The 22,001-nt window shown below is 38.9% G+C and overlaps 2 protein-coding genes across 2 annotated transcripts; both read left to right on the top strand.

Annotated features, from left to right (window-relative positions):
• The first annotated feature begins 509 nt into the window (after positions 1-509).
• On the top strand, positions 510-1,989 carry LOC137708972 (putative CoA ligase CCL8). Its single transcript, XM_088688779.1, has 4 exons — positions 510-609; positions 759-938; positions 1,420-1,473; positions 1,579-1,989. The coding sequence occupies exons 1-4, from the start codon at positions 553-555 to the stop codon at positions 1,627-1,629; spliced, it is 342 nt and encodes a 113-aa protein (XP_088544905.1). The 5' UTR covers positions 510-552; the 3' UTR covers positions 1,630-1,989.
• Positions 1,990-2,419: 430 nt separating this feature from the next.
• LOC137708050 (AUGMIN subunit 4) lies at positions 2,420-7,413 on the top strand. The gene is made up of 13 exons (XM_068447029.2): positions 2,420-2,780; positions 2,952-2,999; positions 3,117-3,227; positions 3,689-4,036; positions 4,253-4,352; positions 4,714-4,759; positions 5,155-5,248; positions 5,369-5,440; positions 5,595-5,653; positions 5,878-5,946; positions 6,027-6,078; positions 6,940-7,017; positions 7,090-7,413. The coding sequence occupies exons 1-13, from the start codon at positions 2,643-2,645 to the stop codon at positions 7,165-7,167; spliced, it is 1,293 nt and encodes a 430-aa protein (XP_068303130.1). The 5' UTR covers positions 2,420-2,642; the 3' UTR covers positions 7,168-7,413.
• The last annotated feature ends 14,588 nt before the right edge of the window (positions 7,414-22,001 follow it).

Genomic DNA, 22,001 nt, shown 5'->3' with positions numbered 1-22,001 from the left:
ACCAATCACAGGACATCGTCTTTTGGAACGATATGGCATGACGGAGGTAAGTGATATCCAGTTTCATTACTTTCAATTTACTATTATCACTTTTTGAAGAGGTCGATGCAGTTTAATATTTTCCAAAACTGAAAAGATGAGTTAAGCTTATACATATATGGTTTCCAATGTTTTTAGTTTGTCATGGCAATATCAAACCCCTTAAGAGGTGAGCGGAAAGCAGGCACGGTTGGAAAACCATTTCCGGGTGTGGAGGTGAGTGAGCTACATGTTGCAAAATATACTTCTGGTAGCAGTTTAACTTTTAAAAGCCTTGTGAAGGAAGCTTTTGCTTATGCAGAATTTTTAGTTGTTTGCCCTCGAACTGAAGGGAGCCACTAATAATAGCAAAATCATTAGCATTTAATTGGTGGACTTTTTGTTGCTTATTCACAAAGACTCATTAGTCATCTTTGAAACAACGCAGATACTTAAAGGACTTCTCGCTTATGAATTCATTTTTCTTCTTCTCTCCTTTTTTTATGACATTGATGAGGTACCAGTGCTGATATCATGAAGGTTGGTGGATACAAGTTATCTGCATTAGAAATTGAATCAGTTCTTTTACAGGTGGGTTTTTTTTACCTCCATTCCTGTTTTTTTATAGATGTGCAACAATTTCTCTCTTTGCGAGTCAATCTATAGAAACAAAAAACAGCAATTAAAGTGCTGAATGAAGTATTGAATCTTTCTAACTAAAACCACCCGTTTTTGTGTAGCACCCGGTCGTGGAGGAGTGTTGTGTGTTGGGTTTACCAGACAGAGACTATGGAGAAGTTGTTTGTGCAATAATTGTGCCAGAGGCGGAAACAAAGAAGAAGCAAAAGGAAGAACTGAAACCTGCTATAAGCTTGGAGGAACTATCTTTTTGGGCCAAAGACAAACTTGCACCATACAAGGTATTATTCATCATCATTCACTTTTTGTTTTTCTTCGTCCAATTAGAGCTGTAAGACCACTCTAGTTTTGTCGATAGAAGCCTTCGCTTCAGTTATCTAGTTATAAACATTCAGTAATCATGACCGGTGATACCTTGAATCATGATTAACTTCCGAATGCTCATTGCATAACACAAAGCCCCTATCCAAAGTCTCCGACACTCTTTATCAGCATGAGGGAAAGTCAGCAATTCTACTATGCCTTTTAGCTTATGAAGTTGCTAGGTCAAGTTTCCCCGTGTTCATCCATAGCTTGCTGGTATCGGTGTTTGCCATTGTAGCTATATATACTCCTACTATATTCCTTTTTGTGATTGGGGGAGGGGATGGAAGGTGGTCAAATTCTTGATGAAAAAGTATGTAACGTATCCTTTAAAAACACATATATTGCAAGTAATGAAACCATATTCGCACTACAAATAACTACGTTACTTGTTTCCAGATACCAACGCGACTGATTCTGTGGGATTCACTACCTCGGAATGCTATGGGAAAGGTAATTTATTTTTTCATTTCCATATTTTCTATAAAAGCATTATACTTTCGTATTTATTTACTCATAGACTTGTAACGCCTAATTACATTGTATATCCGATCGCAGGTGAACAAGAAAGAGTTGAAGAAAACTCTGGCTCCTGACCAATCGACTTGATAGGAAACCGGAAAAGGAAAGGGAAGGAAAAAAAGGACTTGAAGTTTTGAAGTTTGAGTTTAGCCGAGGAAGCATCGCTGTCTCTCGGTTATGGGATGCGACTCGTTTGAATGCTAATAAAAAAATATCTGTCTGTTCGTTCCTTTCTCGTGTATATATCTGAATAAAGAACAAAGGATGAACATGCGCGAGTGATTCAGTACAACGTAAAGACGGTATGTCATCCTTGAAAAAACATTTTAGAATCGAAATTCGTTTATTCATTCAAATTCATAGAACACGGAAAATTAGGAAAGAAAGTTATTTTCAAAAAAATAAAACGAGGCGCCATCACCCGAGAAAACAGCGCCTCCAAAACAATTGTGAATGTTTTATTTTTATCCTCTGTTTATTTTTTGGAAAAATTTCTACTTTAAATAACTAAGAAGTTGACGAAATTAACCAAACTAATCATAAAGACAATATATAATATAAGTTGAAAAAGCTGACGAAATTAACAAATTAACCATAAAGACAATGCACAACATAATTGAGAACTAGAGCTGGTTAAAGGGCAAAAACTAAGTGTGTCACAATTTAACATTTTGAATAAAGGAAAATTAATGAAAATGGTATGAAAACTTTAAATTTTAACGATAAGTACAAAATAAAAGGTAGGGTGAATAGTATCATAATTGACTTTTTAATATGATTTTTCGTTAAAGTGAACAATACTAAAAATTTTTCGTTAAAACTTCATTTGAATAATTCCCCCATATTGGATAGGATATGGTTATTTTGCTCCTTTTTTGTCTTAAAATTTGTGAAGAGAAACGACATCGGTTGGAGGTCGAAGACGAGGGTGTTTTGGTAAATTAACTTTTGCTGGCGATTGAAGAAAGGTCGGCCGGCCTGAGATTTTAAACTACTGTGGGACTGACTCTTGAGTGGAATCCTCAACAAGGAAGAAGAAGAAGAAGACGACGAAGACGTTTTGGGGATCGAGTGGGGGCGAATAGCAGAAGCTTAGGAAAATGGCGAAGGGACTGCAACAACAACAAGGGCAAAACCTGCCATCGGATTTGACCCAAGTCATTGATCAGCTGGAGCGCCACTGCTTGGCTCCCGATGGTTCTCTCGTCTCCAAATCTGCCTACTTCGACCTCCAACTCGTACTCTCTCTCTCTCCCCCTCTCTCTTATATATACACACACATTTTCCTGCCTTGTTTGGTTGGTTAGAAAATGTGGCTGCAAACCATAACAAGCAGGTTGTGTGACTGCAAACCCTTTACACAATTTAAAATTGTTTTGATTTTTTTAAAATGTTGACTTTTTCTGCAGGCAAGGGAGGAAATGTCCCGGGAAAGATTGCGCTACTTGGAAGCCATGGTACTTCTGTTTAATTTTTTGGGTTTATGTTGATTGCACTGGTTGTTCTTTATCTGGCAATGATTTTGTAATGTGTGTGTGTGTGTGTCTGTGCGGTGGGTTTCGATTTTGATGTAGGCATTGTATAGTGAGGCCATTGCAATGGTGGAGGAGTATCAACAAGCGGTGTCGGTGGCTAACCTTGGAGGCATTCGAGATCTGCAATTGGGCTTGAAGAACCCTCCTCAGGTTTCAATTCGACTCACCCATTGATCCTGCTTTGTTGTTTTTGATTTTGAGATGCATTTTACATCAAGTGTAGTTAAGTCATGATTTTACCTTCTGATCCTAATTCCAAACAAATTTATAGTATTTTGAATGTTAAATAGGAATCTCATTTTAGGTAATTATCTTCTTTCTATAGTTTCTGCATCAAATAGAATCTATAGAAGGATACCATTGAGCTCCCATGCAAAAGACCACAGCCCCCATATGATTTTACAATAGTGATATGGATGTTCAGCAATAATATTAACTTTTATTTAACCGTTACTCTAAAGATATCGAAAGTAATGGATTTGTATATTTGGTTAACATTAAATGACATAAAGCGAACTCAATCTTTGTTAGTTGCTCAAATGCGACCTCGGTATTCTATTCTATAATTGAGTTATTAAATTGTCTAAAACGGGTGAACCTGTCTATATCAGTTGTACGAGACATTAGAGCATCGTATGATCGTTTCAGAAGCAGCTCAAAGACTGAGGCTTCCTCTTATCTCCAAGGATGGTGAAATTCATGAGGAAGAAATTGAAAAGTGTAGTACCATGTCACGCAGTTCTCTAGAAAGTACCAGTACCAGTGTTACGGTCAGCTCAAGCTCCAACTCAACAAATTATAATACTGTGACTAGCACTGCTAGTGGCGCAAACAATAATATTTCTCTTAGTGCAACTGAAACTGTGGAATCTGGGGTTGGTGGTATTCCCAATTGCTTTCTTGGAATAACACCTGCATATTTATGGCAAACACAGCTCCAACAAACACCGTTGTCAATGGTACAAACCTCATTATGGTTCCAGCAATAGTTCACTTTCTTTTTATTTTCCATTTTATTTACTTATGTTTTATTTTCTCCATCCAAACATATCTTTTCTTTATAGAATCTGTTACTTTTACTTGTTTGTACTTCCATAGCAAAAAGATGTAACCTTGTCTTAGTGAAGCTGTCCCGTATTGGAAATTGAGATACATCTACAATGTTTCAACTGCAGGATATGACAGAATACCAGTTGTGTCTTTCCCAAGAGATTGAAGCTCGTTTAAAAGCTAAATGTGATAAGCTAGCTGATGCCTTTATAATGGATGACATTGGTATCTCTCTCTCTCTCTCTCTCATGTGTGAACTGAAATCCATTGTCGTTGCAATCTTATAATGTATCATTGATCTACTCTGAGGCCTTAATCAACTTTTGTGGAAGTCAACTGTCATTTGTGTCAAAGTATTTATCAGATGCAGTTCAATTTTGTTTCATATATATTCTGGAGAGAGAATATCCAGATTGACCGCTCTAAAGCGTCAAATGCAAAACTTGGTCTGATGATATTCTCTTTCCGGCAGGGGGCATTTGAGTTTGCTAATATCTAAAGTTAATGGTGAAATTATTATGTGCTTTACCCATGCATAATGCTAATGGTTAAAGGCATTATTAATGCCACTGCTTTGTTGCTGCAGACTCGTCATCTGGGCATCAAAATTCAAGTTCTCGGCTTCCAGAAAGGTTTGAGTCACTCTCTTGATACAGTTTTGGTTGTATGAGATTTCCTTTTCACATGGAGAAAGATGCTTTTTAGCGATGCTTGGAAATCTATTTGACATTTACAATAGTCTGTTACATAAGCTAGTAGAAGACTGGAGTAGTTGCATTTAAATTTTAAAGAAAATGCTTAACTACTCAGTGGCTCAACATGAGTATTGCCTTTTCCTTTTACTAAAGTATTTATAGTTCATTCTCAGCATGAGTATCACCTTCCATATTTCCTGCTCTTTGCTTAAGTGCAGTGCAGTGATAAACCAAACATTGTGGTGAATCTATAAATTTCTAGAACCACTGTTCTAATATTCTGCTATTAGTGTGACCCATAATTTGTTCCTCTTTTCTAATGACTTTATCAGGGTAAAGTTGATAATTGAGGAGATGGAAAGGGAAGAAACAGCTCTGCGGGAAGATCTATATTCTGCAGATAGAAAATTTGCTGAATATTATAATGTATGAATATAAATGAAAAAACATTGTTTCATGTTCTTGAAGTTTCATACCAGAGCATTTTGTTTTGTGACAGTATGGTTTTTTCATTTATTTATAAAGTTGTGTTTTTGCAAAACCTAGGTCCTAGAGCAGATACTGGGAGTGCTTATCAAGCTGGTCAGAGATTTGAAGTTGCAACATCAACATAAATATGTAAGATTCCAATAATTGTGATGGTTAATGTGTTTTCAATTACACTTAAAAATATACCTTGAGCATTTTTTGTTTCCATGTGTCCTTTCCATATGATTCTGTATTCCACGTTGTTGAGCATTCTTGAACCTTTATTACAATTAATGATTTATAGGATGGACTGCAAAAAACATGGCTGTGCAAAAGGTGTGAGACCATGAGTGCAAAATTGAGGTTCGTTACATGGTTTTTCGCACTATAATTGTGTATTTCTGGCATTAATGTTGCTTAATGGTCATTTTCTATATGTTTATGAAGAATGCTCTTTGTGATGCTTCTCGTGCAAACAGACAACATTCATCAGTCACCACTGGCTGTACTTATGTTTTCTGTTTATTGGACCAAATAAATGAATTTTATGTCATGACTATAATTTGCTGGAGTGCATTTTATTTCAGGGTCCTAGAGCATGTTCTCCTTCTGGAAACTTATACTAAGGAATCAATACCGGCCCTACATAAAATAAGGTACCTATGGATGATTATTTGAAAGTACGTGTGGCTTACTCTTTCAAGGTTATTTTAATAATTTTATGTCTCATTTCTAGGAAGTATCTCCTGGAAGCTACAGAGGAAGCTTCTATTGCATATAATAAAGCGGTATGATATTCTAGTTCATCTCTGTCTCTTATTTACTATGTGGTTTTGCGCTCATGCTTTCACGAGTTGCTTTTATATGTATGTGCCCCAGCACAGACATTTATAATGATTTTGACTATCATTCAAGCCTTATAGCAGCACTGTAGGCTGCTTATTGTAATATTGTATTTTCCTGAACGTTTTACTTTTAGCTTGATTACTGCAGTGTTTTGTGTCTACTGTGCCTGCTTGTCTGTAAGTCGTCGTTTTAAATCCGCATCTGAAATCTGTCAGGCTATAAATTGCTTGAAATTTTTGTAGTGTTAGGCTTTTGGGTTTTCTTGACGAATTTGATGAGATAAGAAAGTTTTCAATCTGCTGTTATTTCTATATCACTTGTTACTGGTTATTTAGAGCAACTCCTATGGGCTCCCTAAATGAGCTCCTAGCTAAAATTTAGGAGAAAAAGGAAAAATTCATCTCCAATCACACTCCCTATCACGCTCCTAGTATAGAAAAACCTGTTGGAGCTCCAAAATCTATTGGTTCAGTCATTATGACTCCCTAAATTAGCTAGCATGGTTGGAGTAGAAATTTTCTAGGGCGCTTCTTAGATAACTTTCTAGTCTTCCTAGCTAAAATTTGCCTTGAAAATATAGAGCATGGTGTGAGATGCTCTTGACATTGTAGATATTGTGAACATGGAGATGCTCACGACGTCTATATATAGAAAATGCCTAGGTTGCTAATATATAGTTAAGATATGCCGAGCCAAGTGTTCTGACATGTATACAACTTGACCTCATCATTTTGTTACTTTTTTCCTGCATCTCCCCTGCTGGCTTTCTTTATTAATATATGATTCATCTTTCTTTTAACCAGGTTACACGTCTTCGGGAGTATCAGGGTGTTGATCCTCACTTCGATACAATTGCAAGGCAGTACCACGATATTATAAAGGTAACAACAATGCGTACAGTTGTACATTAGCTGCTTCCCGTGTGCCACTCTAATATGAGCATCCCCTTGCAGAAATTGGAAAATATGCAGTGGACAATCCACCAAGTTGAAATGGACTTGAAACGACTCCCAGATCACGCAAATGCATAGAATCACCACACGTTGGTCCTGGTTGGTGTGTCGTCTGAGTTTCCTATTTTCTTGTAATGGGGCCCATGCCTCCAACTGATTCATCAGAATCATCACCGGCATGCTGATTGTTTTGCTTGTGATTGTAGTTGTAAGCAAGATTGGTCATAGACATTTGACTAGTGTGTATAACTCTGCACATTAAAAGAATTGTAAACATCTGCCCACCTATATGTTCTATACAATATGATTTTGCGGATTTGATCACGTTTACATACAAGCCAATTTTCACTACTGGCTTAGCGAGTACAAAGTAAAATATCATGTCCCCGACTCTCTTAATCGTGATATATCAAATGTCAAGACATACGAACACAAATAAATACACACTTCGTTACATGCAAGTCTCTCTTAATTCACACAAACATAAAGTTGGAACCGAACAAATAACCTCGTGTTCGTGCTGGTGAATTACTGTCAAACATTGTTTGTTAAACTATACAATGTCAAGCATTATATTCACGGTAGGGTTAGCATGATCCATACATCCTTATCACGTTAATTTTTTGTCCAAAACCTAATACCCAGAAATAAGACAATTTCTTAATTTTGGAAAAGAAATAAGACAATTTCACATGGCATGCATACGCCATGCACAACAATCGGACAAAATATGATTTTTTCTACACTTTGAAATGACTTAATTGCCCTCGTATATAAATGGGTTATTTCCTCCCATTTTCTGATTTCTCTCTATACTCTCTCCCTCCTCTCTTTTCTATCACTTTCTCCCTCACACACTCTTTCTCCCCTTCTCACTATGCACACACGGTGCAAAGTTGTCCTGACCAACACCGTCCAAATTGAAGCCACCATCAATTTCATCTTGTCCTCATGAGTTCAAAACACCTAGCCTCGTCACGAATCTCATCCTCGATCGTTGCGATCGAAACTCAAGCAGGTCGTGAGTTTTCTGGCCATTTTCTGGAAACAGGCAAACAATCGAGGCTCGAGACCACCACCACTAGACTGGCATCGAGGGTGGGAACAAAGCCCAGTCATTAAATGTTGGTGTTTTGTTGGATGAATATGCACATGATATGCTCACAGATCTGAGCCAAACTAGAAACCTAGAGATAACAGCTCTCTCTTTGAAATCAGAAAAATGATGTCATCACCTATCTATATACACTATATACACTATATACACACCACATGCACATCATATGTACAATACATGCACATGATATGCTCACAGATCGAGCAACGAGTTGCTTTTCACATTAATAAGAAACTTTAACGGCAACTTATTGGTATAGTGGATACAATTAAAACATAATTCTTACGTGTATCAATCACCGCTTAACTGTGCACATGAAAAACATGATACTCATTGTATTTCATGGACACGCATGATCCTTAACGTCCTCTAAGGTTTTATTTATTTATTTATTTTTATTTTTAAATTTGTTTCTTGCCTAGGCTAACTAGGTTGTGGTCATATTTGCTAAATTTTGGGGCACAACATGCGTGCATCATAAGTAGTGAACATTCCCGCTTTTCATATTAAAATGTAGCCATGCACACCATTTGCACATTACGGAAAAATTTTCACAAATTTCTGCACCCATCCCAATTTTGTAGCATGTCAAAAACTGAAAGTTATTCCACAACCCATGGGCCCTAACATGAAACACAAACCCTCTTACAAACAACCCATTTATTCCCCAGATCATTGATGACGAAACTTGGGACTAAACACTCTACCTTACTATGCCTGCCGAAGCTTCAACTGCGGGAAAAAATGGAACTTTCTGGCCAAAAGAGAAAATATGGTATAAAACCCAGCGCACTCTTCTCACCTCTCTTTGGACTTCCCGCTCTTACAAATCGGAGTTCAACCTAGAAACCCAGAGCTCATAGAGCTCTCTCGGCATCCCTATTTCTCAAATGAGAAAAGTGATGCAATGGGCTTCTAATTTATAGTATTTATATGTTGTGTTTTACTAATTTCGATTTTGTGCATGGTGTGCATGGCTGGTTTGTCCTATTTTTGTCCCGAGATTAAGAAATTGTCCCTTTTTGGGGTATTTCCCAATATTTTATTTTGTTTGTAAGTTTGAAAGGCCTAAAAGGTATGTGTCAACATCGTTTATCAAAAGGATTAGTAATTGAAATGTCCCATAAAACTGTCATTTGGTCTCAGTTTACCCCCTAAAACTAGTTTTGTCTAACTTTACCCTCTGAAACTGATGTTTTCAACTCTTTTGGTCTCATTTCACCCCATTCCATTAAAGAATCCTTAAAATCAAGAGTATTGTTGAGATTTCAGTTTTTAGGGTTTAGTTAAATAAAAGCTTATTAAGTACACATGTCTTTCTATTTGCCTCCTGAGTTCAATCGATATTCTTTTTTTTTGGTTTAGGAAGTATTTTCGGCCAGATAGTTTAATGGTTTTTATGAGATTATATTTTATGCAATTGATCTGAGATCATTTCTTTATGAGTGAAACTTGTGGTTAGACCAATTTCGATGAGAAAGATATTGAAATAGGTTGATCATGTTTTCTTTCTATTTTAAGCAGTAATTTTCAAGTGCAAAGTTTCAAGCCAACATATAGATGTCTTTCAAGTGAAAATGACTTTAAGAAAATGCAACCCTTATTCAGGTTGATATAATGATTTTATTGCTCAGAATTTTTCCATTGATTGAATAATTTATTTTAAACAGGGCCTAAACTCATTGATTTGAATTTGAGTTGTCAAAAATGGAACTGAAATTGGTTTAGTGTGTAGGCTAGAGGTAAATAGATTTGTAAAAAGTAAATGTCTACCATACCATTGAATTTAAGGGTTCTTTAACGGAATGGGGTGAAGTGAGACTAAAAAAGAGTTAAAAATGTCATTCAGGAGGTAAAGTGAGGCAAAACCAATTTCAGGAGGTAAACTGAGACTAAATGGTAGTTTCAAGGGGCACTTCGATTAATAAGCCTTTTTCGAAATAATCATTTAAATGGACATGTGGGCAAGGAGAAGTTATTCATAGGAGGAGATTTAAATGGACATGTGGGCAAGGAGACAGGCAACTATGGAGGTTTTCATGGTGGCCATGGTTTTGGTGAGAGAAATAACGATGGGGAAGTCATCTTGGATTTTGCAATGGCATACGATCTCTTTTTAGCCAACACTTTCTTTAAGAAGAGAGAAGAGCATGTGATCACCTACAAGAGCAAGTCACCAAAAACACAAACAGATTTCCTTTTAACGAGGAAGGGTGATCGTATAAATTGTAACGATTGCAAAATTATATTGGGAGAGAGCTTGGCAAACCAACATCCCTTGTTGGTGATGATGTACATATCAAAAGAAATAGAAGAAAGAACTAGACTTTGAAGTGTCCAAGGACTAGACGGTAAAGAGAAAAACAAGTCTTTTCCAAAGAGAAAGTACCCACCCAATGCGTTTGGGATATAGACGCTAGCCAAATGTGGGATTCCATGGCTAGTTGTATCCAAAAAGTGGCAAAAGGGTATTAAGAAAGTCCAAGGGGTTCGCTCCACATCAAAAGAAATCTTGTTGGTGGAAGGAGGAGGTACATGCAAAAGTTAAGGCTAAGAAGGAATGTTGTAAAGCCTTATACAAGGATAAAACAGATAAAAACTGTGAAAGGTATAAAATAGTGAAGAAGGAGGCGAAGAAAGCTGTGAGAGAAACAAAGCCAACAATGTTTGACGATATATATAAGCGATTAGATACCAAAGAAGGAGAGTTGGATATCTATAAACTAGTTAGAGCTAGGGAAAGGAAGATAAGAGACTTAAGCAAAGTAAGGTGCATTAAGGATGAGAATGGAAATGTTCTAGCTATAGAGAACACGGTTAAAGATAGATGGAGAGGGTATTTTCATAATATGTTCAATGAAGGATATGAAACGAGTACTTATTTGGGAGTTGAGTAACTCAGAAGAGTGAGAAAGTACTCATTTTACCGCTGAATCAAGAAGGAAGTGTGGTTGTAGTTTTGAAAAAGACGAAGCATAGAAAAATAGTGAGCCCAAATGATATACCGATCGAAGTGTGAAATGTCTTGGGAGAGATGGGTATAACATGGCTCACAAACCTTTTCAATAGGATTTTGAAAATGAAGAAAATGCCAAATGAGTGGCGAAAAAGCACTTTGGTGTTTATCTACAAGAATAAGGGCGACGTACAAAATTGCATAAACTATAGGGGTACTAAGCAATGAGTCATACAATGAACCTATGGGAGACAGTAATTGAGCATAGACTAAGGCAAGAGACATGGGTCCTAGACGATCAATTCGGGTTCATACCAGGGCGCTCAAACATGGGGGCAATCTATCTCTTACAAAGATCGATGGAAAGATATAGGGATATGAAAAAGGATTTGCACATTGTCTTTATAAATTTGGAAAAAACTTATACTAGGGTCCCAAGAGATATTCTTTGGAGGATTTTAGAGAAGAAAGGAGTATGAGTAACATATATCCAAGCTACAAAAGATATGTATGATGGGGGAATGACTGCCATAAAAACTCATGAATGACAAACTGAAAGTCTTCCCATAATTGTAGGGTTATATCAAGGCTCATCTTTAAGTCTTTACCTTTATTCATTGGTAATGAATGAGTTAATGAGACATATCCAAGATGATATTCCTTGATGTATACTTTTCACAGACGACATAGTATTGATAGATGAAACTCAAGAGAGAGTAAATGCGAAGCTTAACTTTTGGCCGGAAGTATTGGAATCTAAAGGTCTTCGCATAAGTAGGTCAAAGACAGAGTATACGGAGTGCATGTTCAGTGGGAACAGAGGTTCAAATGATTTAGGGGTGAGGATTGGAGATCAAAAAGTACCAAAGACAGACGCTTTTGCTATCTTGGATCTATCTTGCAATAGAACAGAGAATTGGATGGAGATCTCAATCATATAATACAAGCTGGATGGATGACGTGGAAGAGTGCACCGGGTGTGTTGTGCGATCATCGTACACCACTAAAGCTCAAGGGAAAATTTTATAAGATGACAATAAGGCCAACAATGCTTTATGGCATAAAAGGTTGGGCAGTGAAGCATCAACACGTACACCAAATGAGTGTAGCAGATATGAGAATGCTCCGTTGGAAGTGTGGGCACACGAGAAATGACAGGATTAGGAACGAGGATATCCGAGGTAAATTAGGAGTAGCCGTAATTAAAGATAAGTCGGTTAAAGTGGTTTGGATATGTGAAACGAAGACCTACAGACGCTCCGGTTAGAAGATGTGATTACAAGACATAGACTTAGGGCCAAAGGGGTAGAGAAAGACCTAGGAAGACTTGAAAATATACTCTAAGAAAATACTTGGACTACTTGAATCTAATAGAAGACATGACACAAAACTAAGTGCAGTGGCGTTCTAGGATTCATATAGCCAGCGCTAATTCGTGATATAAGACTTTGTTGTTATTCTTGGTGTTTATCAAAATAATCATTTCATACCAATTGTGCATTTTCAGTTTTTGGTTAACAACCAGCTGGCAGTGCCCACCACCACTAATCATAAAACATGAAAGACTGATATTTTTATGCCTAGGATTATGACGTGCAAATTTGGTATTTAACGGTTATCTTAGAGACTTAAGTGTGGTTGAGATCACAATAAACTGTGATCTAGGTCTTAAGCACTAACTGACACACGTTAGATGATGTAAGTTTATTTGGGATATTACGTAATTGGACTTCAATTAAGAATACTTTACTTTTGTTATGTTTGGATAAGGGATTATCAAGTACCAAGAGATTTAGGCCACATTAGTAACCAATACATTTACAAACTACTAAGTGCAATTCTTAAACTGTCCCCATAACCTTTCCCATCTTTCGAGCTCGTTTGGTACACATGAAAAGCAACCAGCAAAATGGATTAAGCTGCTTTTACAATTCTTCCTTTTGCTAGCAAGAACAAAAATGTTGTTGGTCGACCAACCATGGAGCCGACAAACACGCAAAGCACAAAGTTACTAAATCATATAGTGAGAATCAATAACATGAAAAAGAAAATTTTATTTGTATATATTTACATGAAATGTTTTGTAGACTAAATATGAGTTGATATACTATACGGTTGTCATAGTACGTATATGTGGTCAAATAAAAGAAAGTAAAACAACTCTTACATCAGGTATAGACATACATGAGTAACATGACCATATCATTACGACAATTAAGCAGAAACAAATCTATCTGGCTACCAAAGGATCAAGCATCAGATTAATAACAACATTCTCATGAGGTTGGTGTTGCAACTCCAATGTTCTCCGTGTCCAAAAAATTGGTTGGTTCAGAGAATTTAGGGTTTCCACGTTAGTCATGAGTATTGTTCAATAATCCATTTCCAAAGCTATCAAAAATTTATAACAAATATTATAGATGAAATAGGTTTCATATAACTTTTAGGGGTAATACCCTCTTACAAAGCAAACTAATATGTAGAACTTGTCCAACTCTGACGAATGAATTAGACTGCAAAGCATTCTAATATGTAGAAATTATATCCCGTCTTTGTAAACCCAAAAGAAAGATCATTCAACATATTGTACTGAATACCAAAATTGGAATAGGGCAGACAATGAGACGCGTTAATTTGTTAGAAAAAATAAGTATAACTAGCAAGACAACATACTCATGAATCCTTCCCTTCATTACACCATCCATAAAAAATATTATCCTTGCTTTCAGTTAGGATTAAGAAAAAATAGCAGAGGTAATACACTCCATAACCAAATCAATCTATCTAGCCGATATTGTGGATGCAAATTTCCGCCATCTCTTCCTTTGACGAAAATGCACCTGCAAAATAATAACACATTTGATTAAGGCGAAAAGCCTCACGCGCCCATTATGAATTGGGGGGGGGGGGGCTTTGGATGAAGAATCTCCGATGCCAAAGTTAGAATTCTGAAAAGAATGTATTTAGGAGTTTGTGGATAGCAAAATGGCTTCGTATTTTAGTGAGATAAGAAGGGTATTTATAGGAGGGTGGTCGACCCTTAGGGTGGAGAATGGCTAGCCATAAGTGGTGGTATTTGGAGAATAATTGCAAGATATTATCTGAAATAATATCTTGCAATTATCATGGAAATTATTCCAAAATTAAATAGGAAGTTTTAGGAGTTACATTTTGAACAAAATCAATAAGGGATTGATGAGGCGTGATGAGAGGGATTTGAATAAATACCATATTAATCGCCTTTGACTCTTCCTTGATTGAGTCATTATTATCTGTTGCATGCGTGTGGGAACCCTGGTGTGCCTCAAAGGTAATCTTGTCTTTTTCACCCAAAAGTCCACGTGTCACCTCCATGATTTTTTGGATTATATTTGGCTCCATAAATTTCCCCACACCTGCTAGGCTGCTCATAGGAAATGGCAGTAGGTGTAGAGATCTCCAACTTTGATGCAGATTCCCACTTGGACTTGGAATTAGATTGTCACATCCCGGCCCGGGGCGGATCACTTCCCGGGCCCGCTCCACCACCGTAGCACGATATTGTCCGCTTTGGGCTTACCATTCCCTCACGGTTTTTTTTTTGGGAACTCACGAGCAACTTCCCAGTGGGTCACCCATCATGGGATTGCTCTAGCCCCCTTCTTGCTTAACTTCGGAGTTCCTACGGAACTCGAAGCCAGTGAGCTCCCAAAAGGCCTCGTGCTAGGTAGAAATGGGAATATACATTTAAGGATCACTCCCCTAGGCGATGTGGGATTTTACAATCCACCCCCTTAGGGGCCCGATGTCCTCGTCGGCACACCACAACCAAGGTTAGGCTCTGATACCAAATGTCACATCCCGGCCCGGGGCGGAACCACATCCCGGGGCCGACTCCACCACCGTAGCACGATATTGTCTGCTTTGGGCTTACGATTCCTTCACGGTTTTGTTTTTGGGAACTCACGAGCAACTTCCCAGTAGGTCACCCATCATGGGATTGCTCTCGCGCGCTACTCGCTTAACTTCGGAGTTCCGATAGAACTCGAAGCTAGTGAGTTCCCAAAAGGCCTCGTGCTAGGTAGAGATGGGAATATACATATAAGGATCACTCCCCTGGGTGATGTAGGATGTCACAATCCACCCCCCTTAGGGGCCCGACGTCCTCGTCGGCACACACGCGACCAGGGTTAGGCGCACAGCTCGATTCAGGGTCCAAGTGGACTTTTTGGGTCGGGGTGTGTCATAGATTCTTCTAGGAAAGGGAAATAAATCGTCACCGAAGCCTATTTAAGCCTACCTTAAGTAAGGGATTAAATCAACTTTGGAATGTATTTATTTATCCCTACAAGATAGAGAGAAAGCTAGAGGATATTTGATCCATTTCTCGTAGCATTCTTCTTCGCTTGTTGTTGAAGATGAGGTGTTAGGTGAGCAAACTACTAAGTGTGAAATGGTTGCTGAAGACAGGATGACTATTAGAGAGCCCAAGGTCATCCAAGCTGCTAAATGAGTAGTCTACTCTGTTTAGCTTGTGTCGGATTTCAGCGACCTTCATATAAGTTTATCAATTTGCTATAAATTGAATAAACTACTTTCTTCACTTCATTCTATCTTTTTTTATCTTGAAACTTTGCTTGCTTGAAACATCTTGCAAAACTATTAGTCATGGAACCATCGGTCGGGCACGATGCTTTCTAAAAAGGCTGACAATCCCATAGAGTTACTATGATAGTGAGTTTTGGCTTCTCGGGGCGTCGAGCTGTTGAGTTTATCGTTGGATGCTGCCCCCTAACCGTTTGCTGCTTAGCTGGTATTCTAGTATTCGATCTTTTGAGCTATGTGGCTTGCATCACAACATGATAAATATCTGTGGAATATGAAAATCGTTAACTAATCACATCAAAATTAGTAGTTGTGTGGAAATTCATGGGCAGTTTGCCTCATTTTGTTGAAGAGTAGACCTAAATGGGTGTCGGGGAATTGGTATATCATGTCGCATTGGAGAGCTTACCCAGATGGGTGTTGGGGAATTGGTTTACCCTTTCACATTGGAAAGCAGACCCAGATGGGTGTTAAGGAATTGGTTTATCCTTTCGTACTGGAAAACTTACTTAGATAGGTTTTAGGGGATTGGTTTACCCTCTCGCACTAGAAGGCTTACCCAGATTGGTGTCGGAGGATTGGTTTACCTTCTCGCACTAGAGAGTATACCTGGATGGGTGTTGAGGAATTAGTTTACCCTCTTGCACTGAAGAACTTACCTAGATGGCTGTCGGGGGATTGGTTTACCTTCTCGCACTAGAGAGCTTACCCAGATGGGTCTCGGGGAATTAGTTTATCCTCTCACATAGTTTTCTCTCTCACACTAGAGAGCTTACCTAGATGAGTGTCGGGGGATTGGTTTACCCTCTCGTATTGGGGAGTAATTAATTTACCCTCTCACACTGGTGAGCTTACCCAGATGGGTGTCGGGATGATTGGTTTACCCTATCACATTGGAAAGCAATTAGTTTACCTTTTCGCATTGGAGAGCTTACCTAGATGGGTGTCGTGGGATTGCTTTACCCTCTCGCATTAGAGAACAATTAGTTTACCTTCTCGCATTGTAGAGCTTACCCAGATTGGCGTTGGGGGATTGGTTTACCCTCTTACACTGGAGAACATGGAAGTCGTTGTCATGAGCACAACTGAGGAAAGTTAGCTTGCTAGACAATTGAAATAATCCTCAGCCTATGAGGTTTTGTTCGACGATCTGTTTGAGACTTTAAACTATTTGTAGAATCCGCGTAAGGGTGTAAGTGGGAAGCGCAGTGAGCTGCTTCTGGACTTTCTCCAAGTATTACATCATCCTTAGATGTTTCATCGTGTATTCTTTAGAGGCTTGGTTGGTGGTAAGCTTAAAATATGAATGAATTGCAAGCTTATTCACCGCTAAGTCTTTCACTAGCAAAGGCTATTAGTAAAGCCTCGTATTCTACTTCGTCGTTAAATGCTTTAGAGTTTAAAGTGTCGTGGGCTTAGTAGGCGTAGATAGGGGCTGTATGGCAAGATTGGCACGATTGTGAGTTGTGATGCAAGATCGGCACAGTTAGGAGCCATGGTGCAAGATCGGTGCAGCAGGGAGTCGTGGTGTAAGATCAGCACAGTTGAGAGCCATGGTGACAGATCGAGGGCGGTCGAGAACCAAAGAGTAGGTAGGGGCGACTGTAAGCGCAAAGCTGGGGCCGTTTTGGGCCAGGTTATGCTCAGCAGGAGGAATTAGACCATTGGGTCCGCAGTGCTGGGCTACAGGTGATCTGCTAGTCTAGTAGTGAATCGTTTAGAGTGATGAAAACAAGACCTGCCCCTGGTTCTAGGTGGTTGGGCTAGTGTGTCCTTCTGGTACCCTGTGTGCTCCTAGTGCACCATTAGGTTTAGTTGCTACATTTGTCTGAACAAAAGTAGTCTTTGTATTTGCCAGTGTATGTAGGACGGTTCCGTCGGAGTGTCTCGTCAGTAGCTTTATTGCATTGGAAATCACGCAATTGTTTGGTCAGAAGCCTTTCAACTTCTTCTTGAATTTTCCTTTAGTGGGGTAGTGGAGCTTCTGGTTACCTCCGATCGTGACCTATTAGTCTAGGATGCTCTTCCATGTGCTTGACTCATCTATCATGCGGTTGCGGTGCATATAGTTCGTTCCTAGCAGGTGAGCAGGTTATTCGCAAGCTGCCGGTTAGACTTGAGCTGGATTGAGTGATTGTTTCTCTTCGTCTGTCGCGCTGCCTACTCAGATGTAAGGTGGATGAGCTTTTTGCAGACCTAGCCGCAAATGAACACTTCACATGGAAGGTTGCTTATGTTGATTATTGCAATATGGCCTCAACCGTGAATGTATGCTCGTCCGTGGGCCTAATTGAGAGTGCATACTTTTTCGAGCGTTAAGACGAGAGTATATGTTATCTCATGGCATAGTCGGGAGTGTACACTACCAGAACACTCAATTTTTGGTTGGTCGAATGGCTGCTTGCCGAGACACTGCTGGAGAGGTTCATCGTTTGCCCTTATCCTACTTCGGGACACCTCTCCTTAGGCATGTTGCAAAAGCTGATTCACCAAGGTCGTCTGTTGCGCGAAGGCGTTTGTTAACTCTATGACTTGTCGAGATAAGTATTGTTCACTATTTGGGATGGAAGAGCTTGGACGATATGCGTCTCTTTGAGTATTGGAAGTGCAATGGACTCTGGATGTGAGATTTGAGTTGAGATATGTCAAATTTGTAAAAAATTGGGGTGAAAATACCCCCGGTTCAATCATTGGTCCAGAAATCTGAAGTGGGGACGGTTGAACTGGCCTTGGACCGGTCGGGATCACTAGGTGGACCGCGAGAGTAGGTTGGGACGCGGAAGTGGGCCGAGCCATATGTGGGGCCCATGGGTGAGGTGCGGTCTGGCCTGCTTAGCATTGGGTCGAAGGTGCATTGGGCTCGCTAGTGTTGGGTTACTCAATTTACTGCAACCATAGCTACTTGGGCCATGCTTTGGGCCTCAATTGCTATAATAGCATCGTGGGCCTGCTGGATTAAGGTTGCCTCACGCTGGGTTGGCTGCCTTGTGGCACGGGCTTGGGCTTGTTAATGCAAGGTGGCAACTGTTGTTGCTTCGTGGCCTTGCTGCCATAGAGCTGTCTCACTCCCCACTGCCACGGTGGTTACCATGGCTTCCGTGGTGGCAAAGTTACTCCTTTTGCCATCACATTGAGCTTTGTGGATCATCGTGGTAGGGCTACATCATAATCTCCATCATTTGATCTGGATCTTTGAACATAGGAAGTTTTGTTAGTCATGGTTTCTGAACTTCCCGCCGTTGTATTTTTCTTCTAGTCTATCAAAGAATTAAAAATATTCTAGGAATAAGAATGTACGAAAAATTTATGTATGAATGAGAAATGAGAAACTTTGAATGCGAGAGTCTTCTTCAAGCGTGTGAATCAAACTCTCAATGAAAGCACCAATTTATGGATGCAAATGTCCGCCATCTCTTCTTTTGACAAAAATGCACCTGCAAAATAATAAGAGCACTTCCACCGGGGATGGGATAGGCCGACACACAACAAAAATAATGGCTCGACACTTAGGGAAGTCTCTTTGGCCCAGCAGATTGCCTGGCACCTAGCCCAAGTTGGTCTCCAGGCCAGCCCAAAATTGACAGACCTTGGGACCGGCCCATCTGACGCCATGCTGATGCTAGCATGGTGTCGAAAGGCAATTCAATTTTTTTTGCGCTAGGCGTGCGTGGGCGCAAGTGGCCGAGAAGTTTGCAGACAGGGGGCCGCATGCGTAGAGTACTTAAACCTCAACCGGGGAGGGCACGTGGCCCAGCTTGTGCCGTTGGATTTCCAACAGTAAAAAAATTTGAATTTCAGTTTTGATTTGGACCGTCCGATCACAGATCAAAGGTCCATGTTTTTCCCCCAACAATTAAAAAAAAGGCCCAATGGTCAGAATTATGACCGTTGGCCACGTGGCACCTTATAGGCTGTTGGATTTGAATATTTTTCAAATCCAATGATCCAGATTAATTAACTAAATTAAAATTTATGAAAAAATACAGATTTTTTTTAAAAAATACAGAAAAATTTATTTATTTATTTATTTTTTATAAAGACTTAACCCTCATCTTCCACCTTACACCACATTTCAATATTTTCTACACTTTCTACACTTTCTACATTTCAATATTTTCTACTCTTTGAGAGAAAAAAATGACTTCGTGGAAGCTCATTGAAGATATTACATTGTGTGAATGTTGGATTCACACAATTCATGACCCGATTACGGGTAATGAGATGGATAAGTGAGAAATGTGGAGTAAAATTACGAAAGCATTTTGCGATGTACATGGAAAAGACGCCAGAAGTAGTCAAGGTCGTTGGAAAAAACTCAACACATCCTTTACTTGTTGGAAAAACACCATCTCTCATGCTTTCGGTAATCTACGTAGTGGGACAAGTTTAGCGGATCATGTGACAATATTTTTATTTATTTATATGTATTCCACCCGCATCAATATTTTAATTTATTTATTTGTGTTACACCCACATTTTATAATACTGTCTTATCCCACATTTATAGACACTGTAAGCATAAGCTTTCTACAATGCGAAGAACCACAACAAATCATTCAACAAATGGGAATGTTCGGAAATTGTCAAAGATTGCCCCAGATACAAAATTGTGGCAACCGTTCTAGAAGTTGTCATGCACGTCATGATTCTACACAGTTCGCCAGAAGCAGACATGGTCGAACAAGAAGGCAACACACATAAAGACACGGAAGGGACGGCTGAAGAAGTGCCGGAGACCCAACTGACTAGTCAGTCCCTTAAGCCTCAAGGTAAAAAGGCATCAAAGAAAAAAGGTAATTCTTCCAAAAATGACTACACTAAATATATGGAAAAACTTGCTCGCCAAGGTGAACTGAACATGGTGCGGGAATCAGCTAGAGATGAGGAAAAAACTGCTGGTATGGCAGCAATATTAGCAACTACTAAGAGACGTGATGTGGCGGCTGAGAGACAAAGAGAAATAGTTAATCAAGAGAACGAGATGATTAGAGAAGCACTTAATCGAGAAAATGAGATGCTTAGAGAAGAAAAGATAGCTCAAGCAGATCGTGACATTATGAACAAGTCTCTAGTAGGACTGTCTCCGAATTCAAAATATTTTTGGACGTCAAAAAAAAGAAACATCGTGCGAAGGAGGCGATGCGGAAACAAGTTGAGGGGGTTATAGCTACACAAATCCTAGCAATGCAGATCCTAGCACCACATATCCTAGCTCTAAAGACTTTGTATAATTTCGTATTTATTTGTAGTACTTTATTTAATTTCTTATGTAATTTTTATGTAATTTCGTCTTCATTTTTAGTACTTTATACAATTTCTTATTTATTTTTATTTATAGATGTAATTTCTTATTTATTATTAGTACTTTGTGTAATTTCCTATTTATTATTAGTACTTTATGTAATTTCTTATTTATTTTTAGAACTTTATGCAATTTCAAATTTATTTTTTGTAGTTTATTTAAACACATCAAATAAGATTACATAACCTCACCAAATAAACTTAAAAAAAAAAAAGCACACCAAATAAAATTACATAAGCTTAAAAAAATACACTTTATTCTTCAACTACAAGCTGATTTTAATTATCTTCAAATTCTTGCAATCCCCACTGGTGCTCAATCAAGTCATTCTGGTCGGTTACGTGCCAGTACGGCTCTTGCACATCAATGTACCGCTGAACGATCAATTCATTGTAATGTCCATCCTGTTCCAACGGCTCGTGTTGCACGGGATCTTCGATCTGATCATGAGCACAATAGATATGTGTTCTTGAGTTGTTCATCGGATCCGGTTCGTATTCATCGACAACATCATAATCATACTCAACTTCTACAATCATGTTTTGAAGAATAATACACGTCATCATGATGGATCGAAGAGCCTCGACATCAAACATTCTAGCAGCAGACCTGAGAATCGCCCAACGAGCTTGCAGGATACCAAAACAATGCTCCACGTCCTTCCTACACCCCTCTTGACATTTTACGAAGTGTTTTTCTTTTGCACTTTGTGGATGTGACACTGTTTTGACAAACGTTGACCACCTTGGGTAAATGCCATTTGCAAGGTAGTATGGTCCCTCGTATTTATGGCCATTAACCCAATATGTGCATCTCGGCGATTTTCCTTGCAGCAGTTCGTTAAACACTGGAGATTGGACAATGACATTTAGGTCATTTTGAGCTCCTGGAACACCAAAAAAAGCATGCCAAATCCATGTATCAAATGAAGCCACCGCTTCCAAAATGATACT

This window comes from Pyrus communis, chromosome 17, assembly GCF_041283825.1.
Source record: "Pyrus communis isolate YQ-2024b chromosome 17, ASM4128382v1, whole genome shotgun sequence".
Lineage (NCBI taxonomy): Eukaryota > Viridiplantae > Streptophyta > Magnoliopsida > Rosales > Rosaceae > Pyrus > Pyrus communis.
The sequence above is the reverse complement of the archived record's forward strand: the minus strand, read 5'-3'. Positions and strand labels throughout refer to the sequence as shown.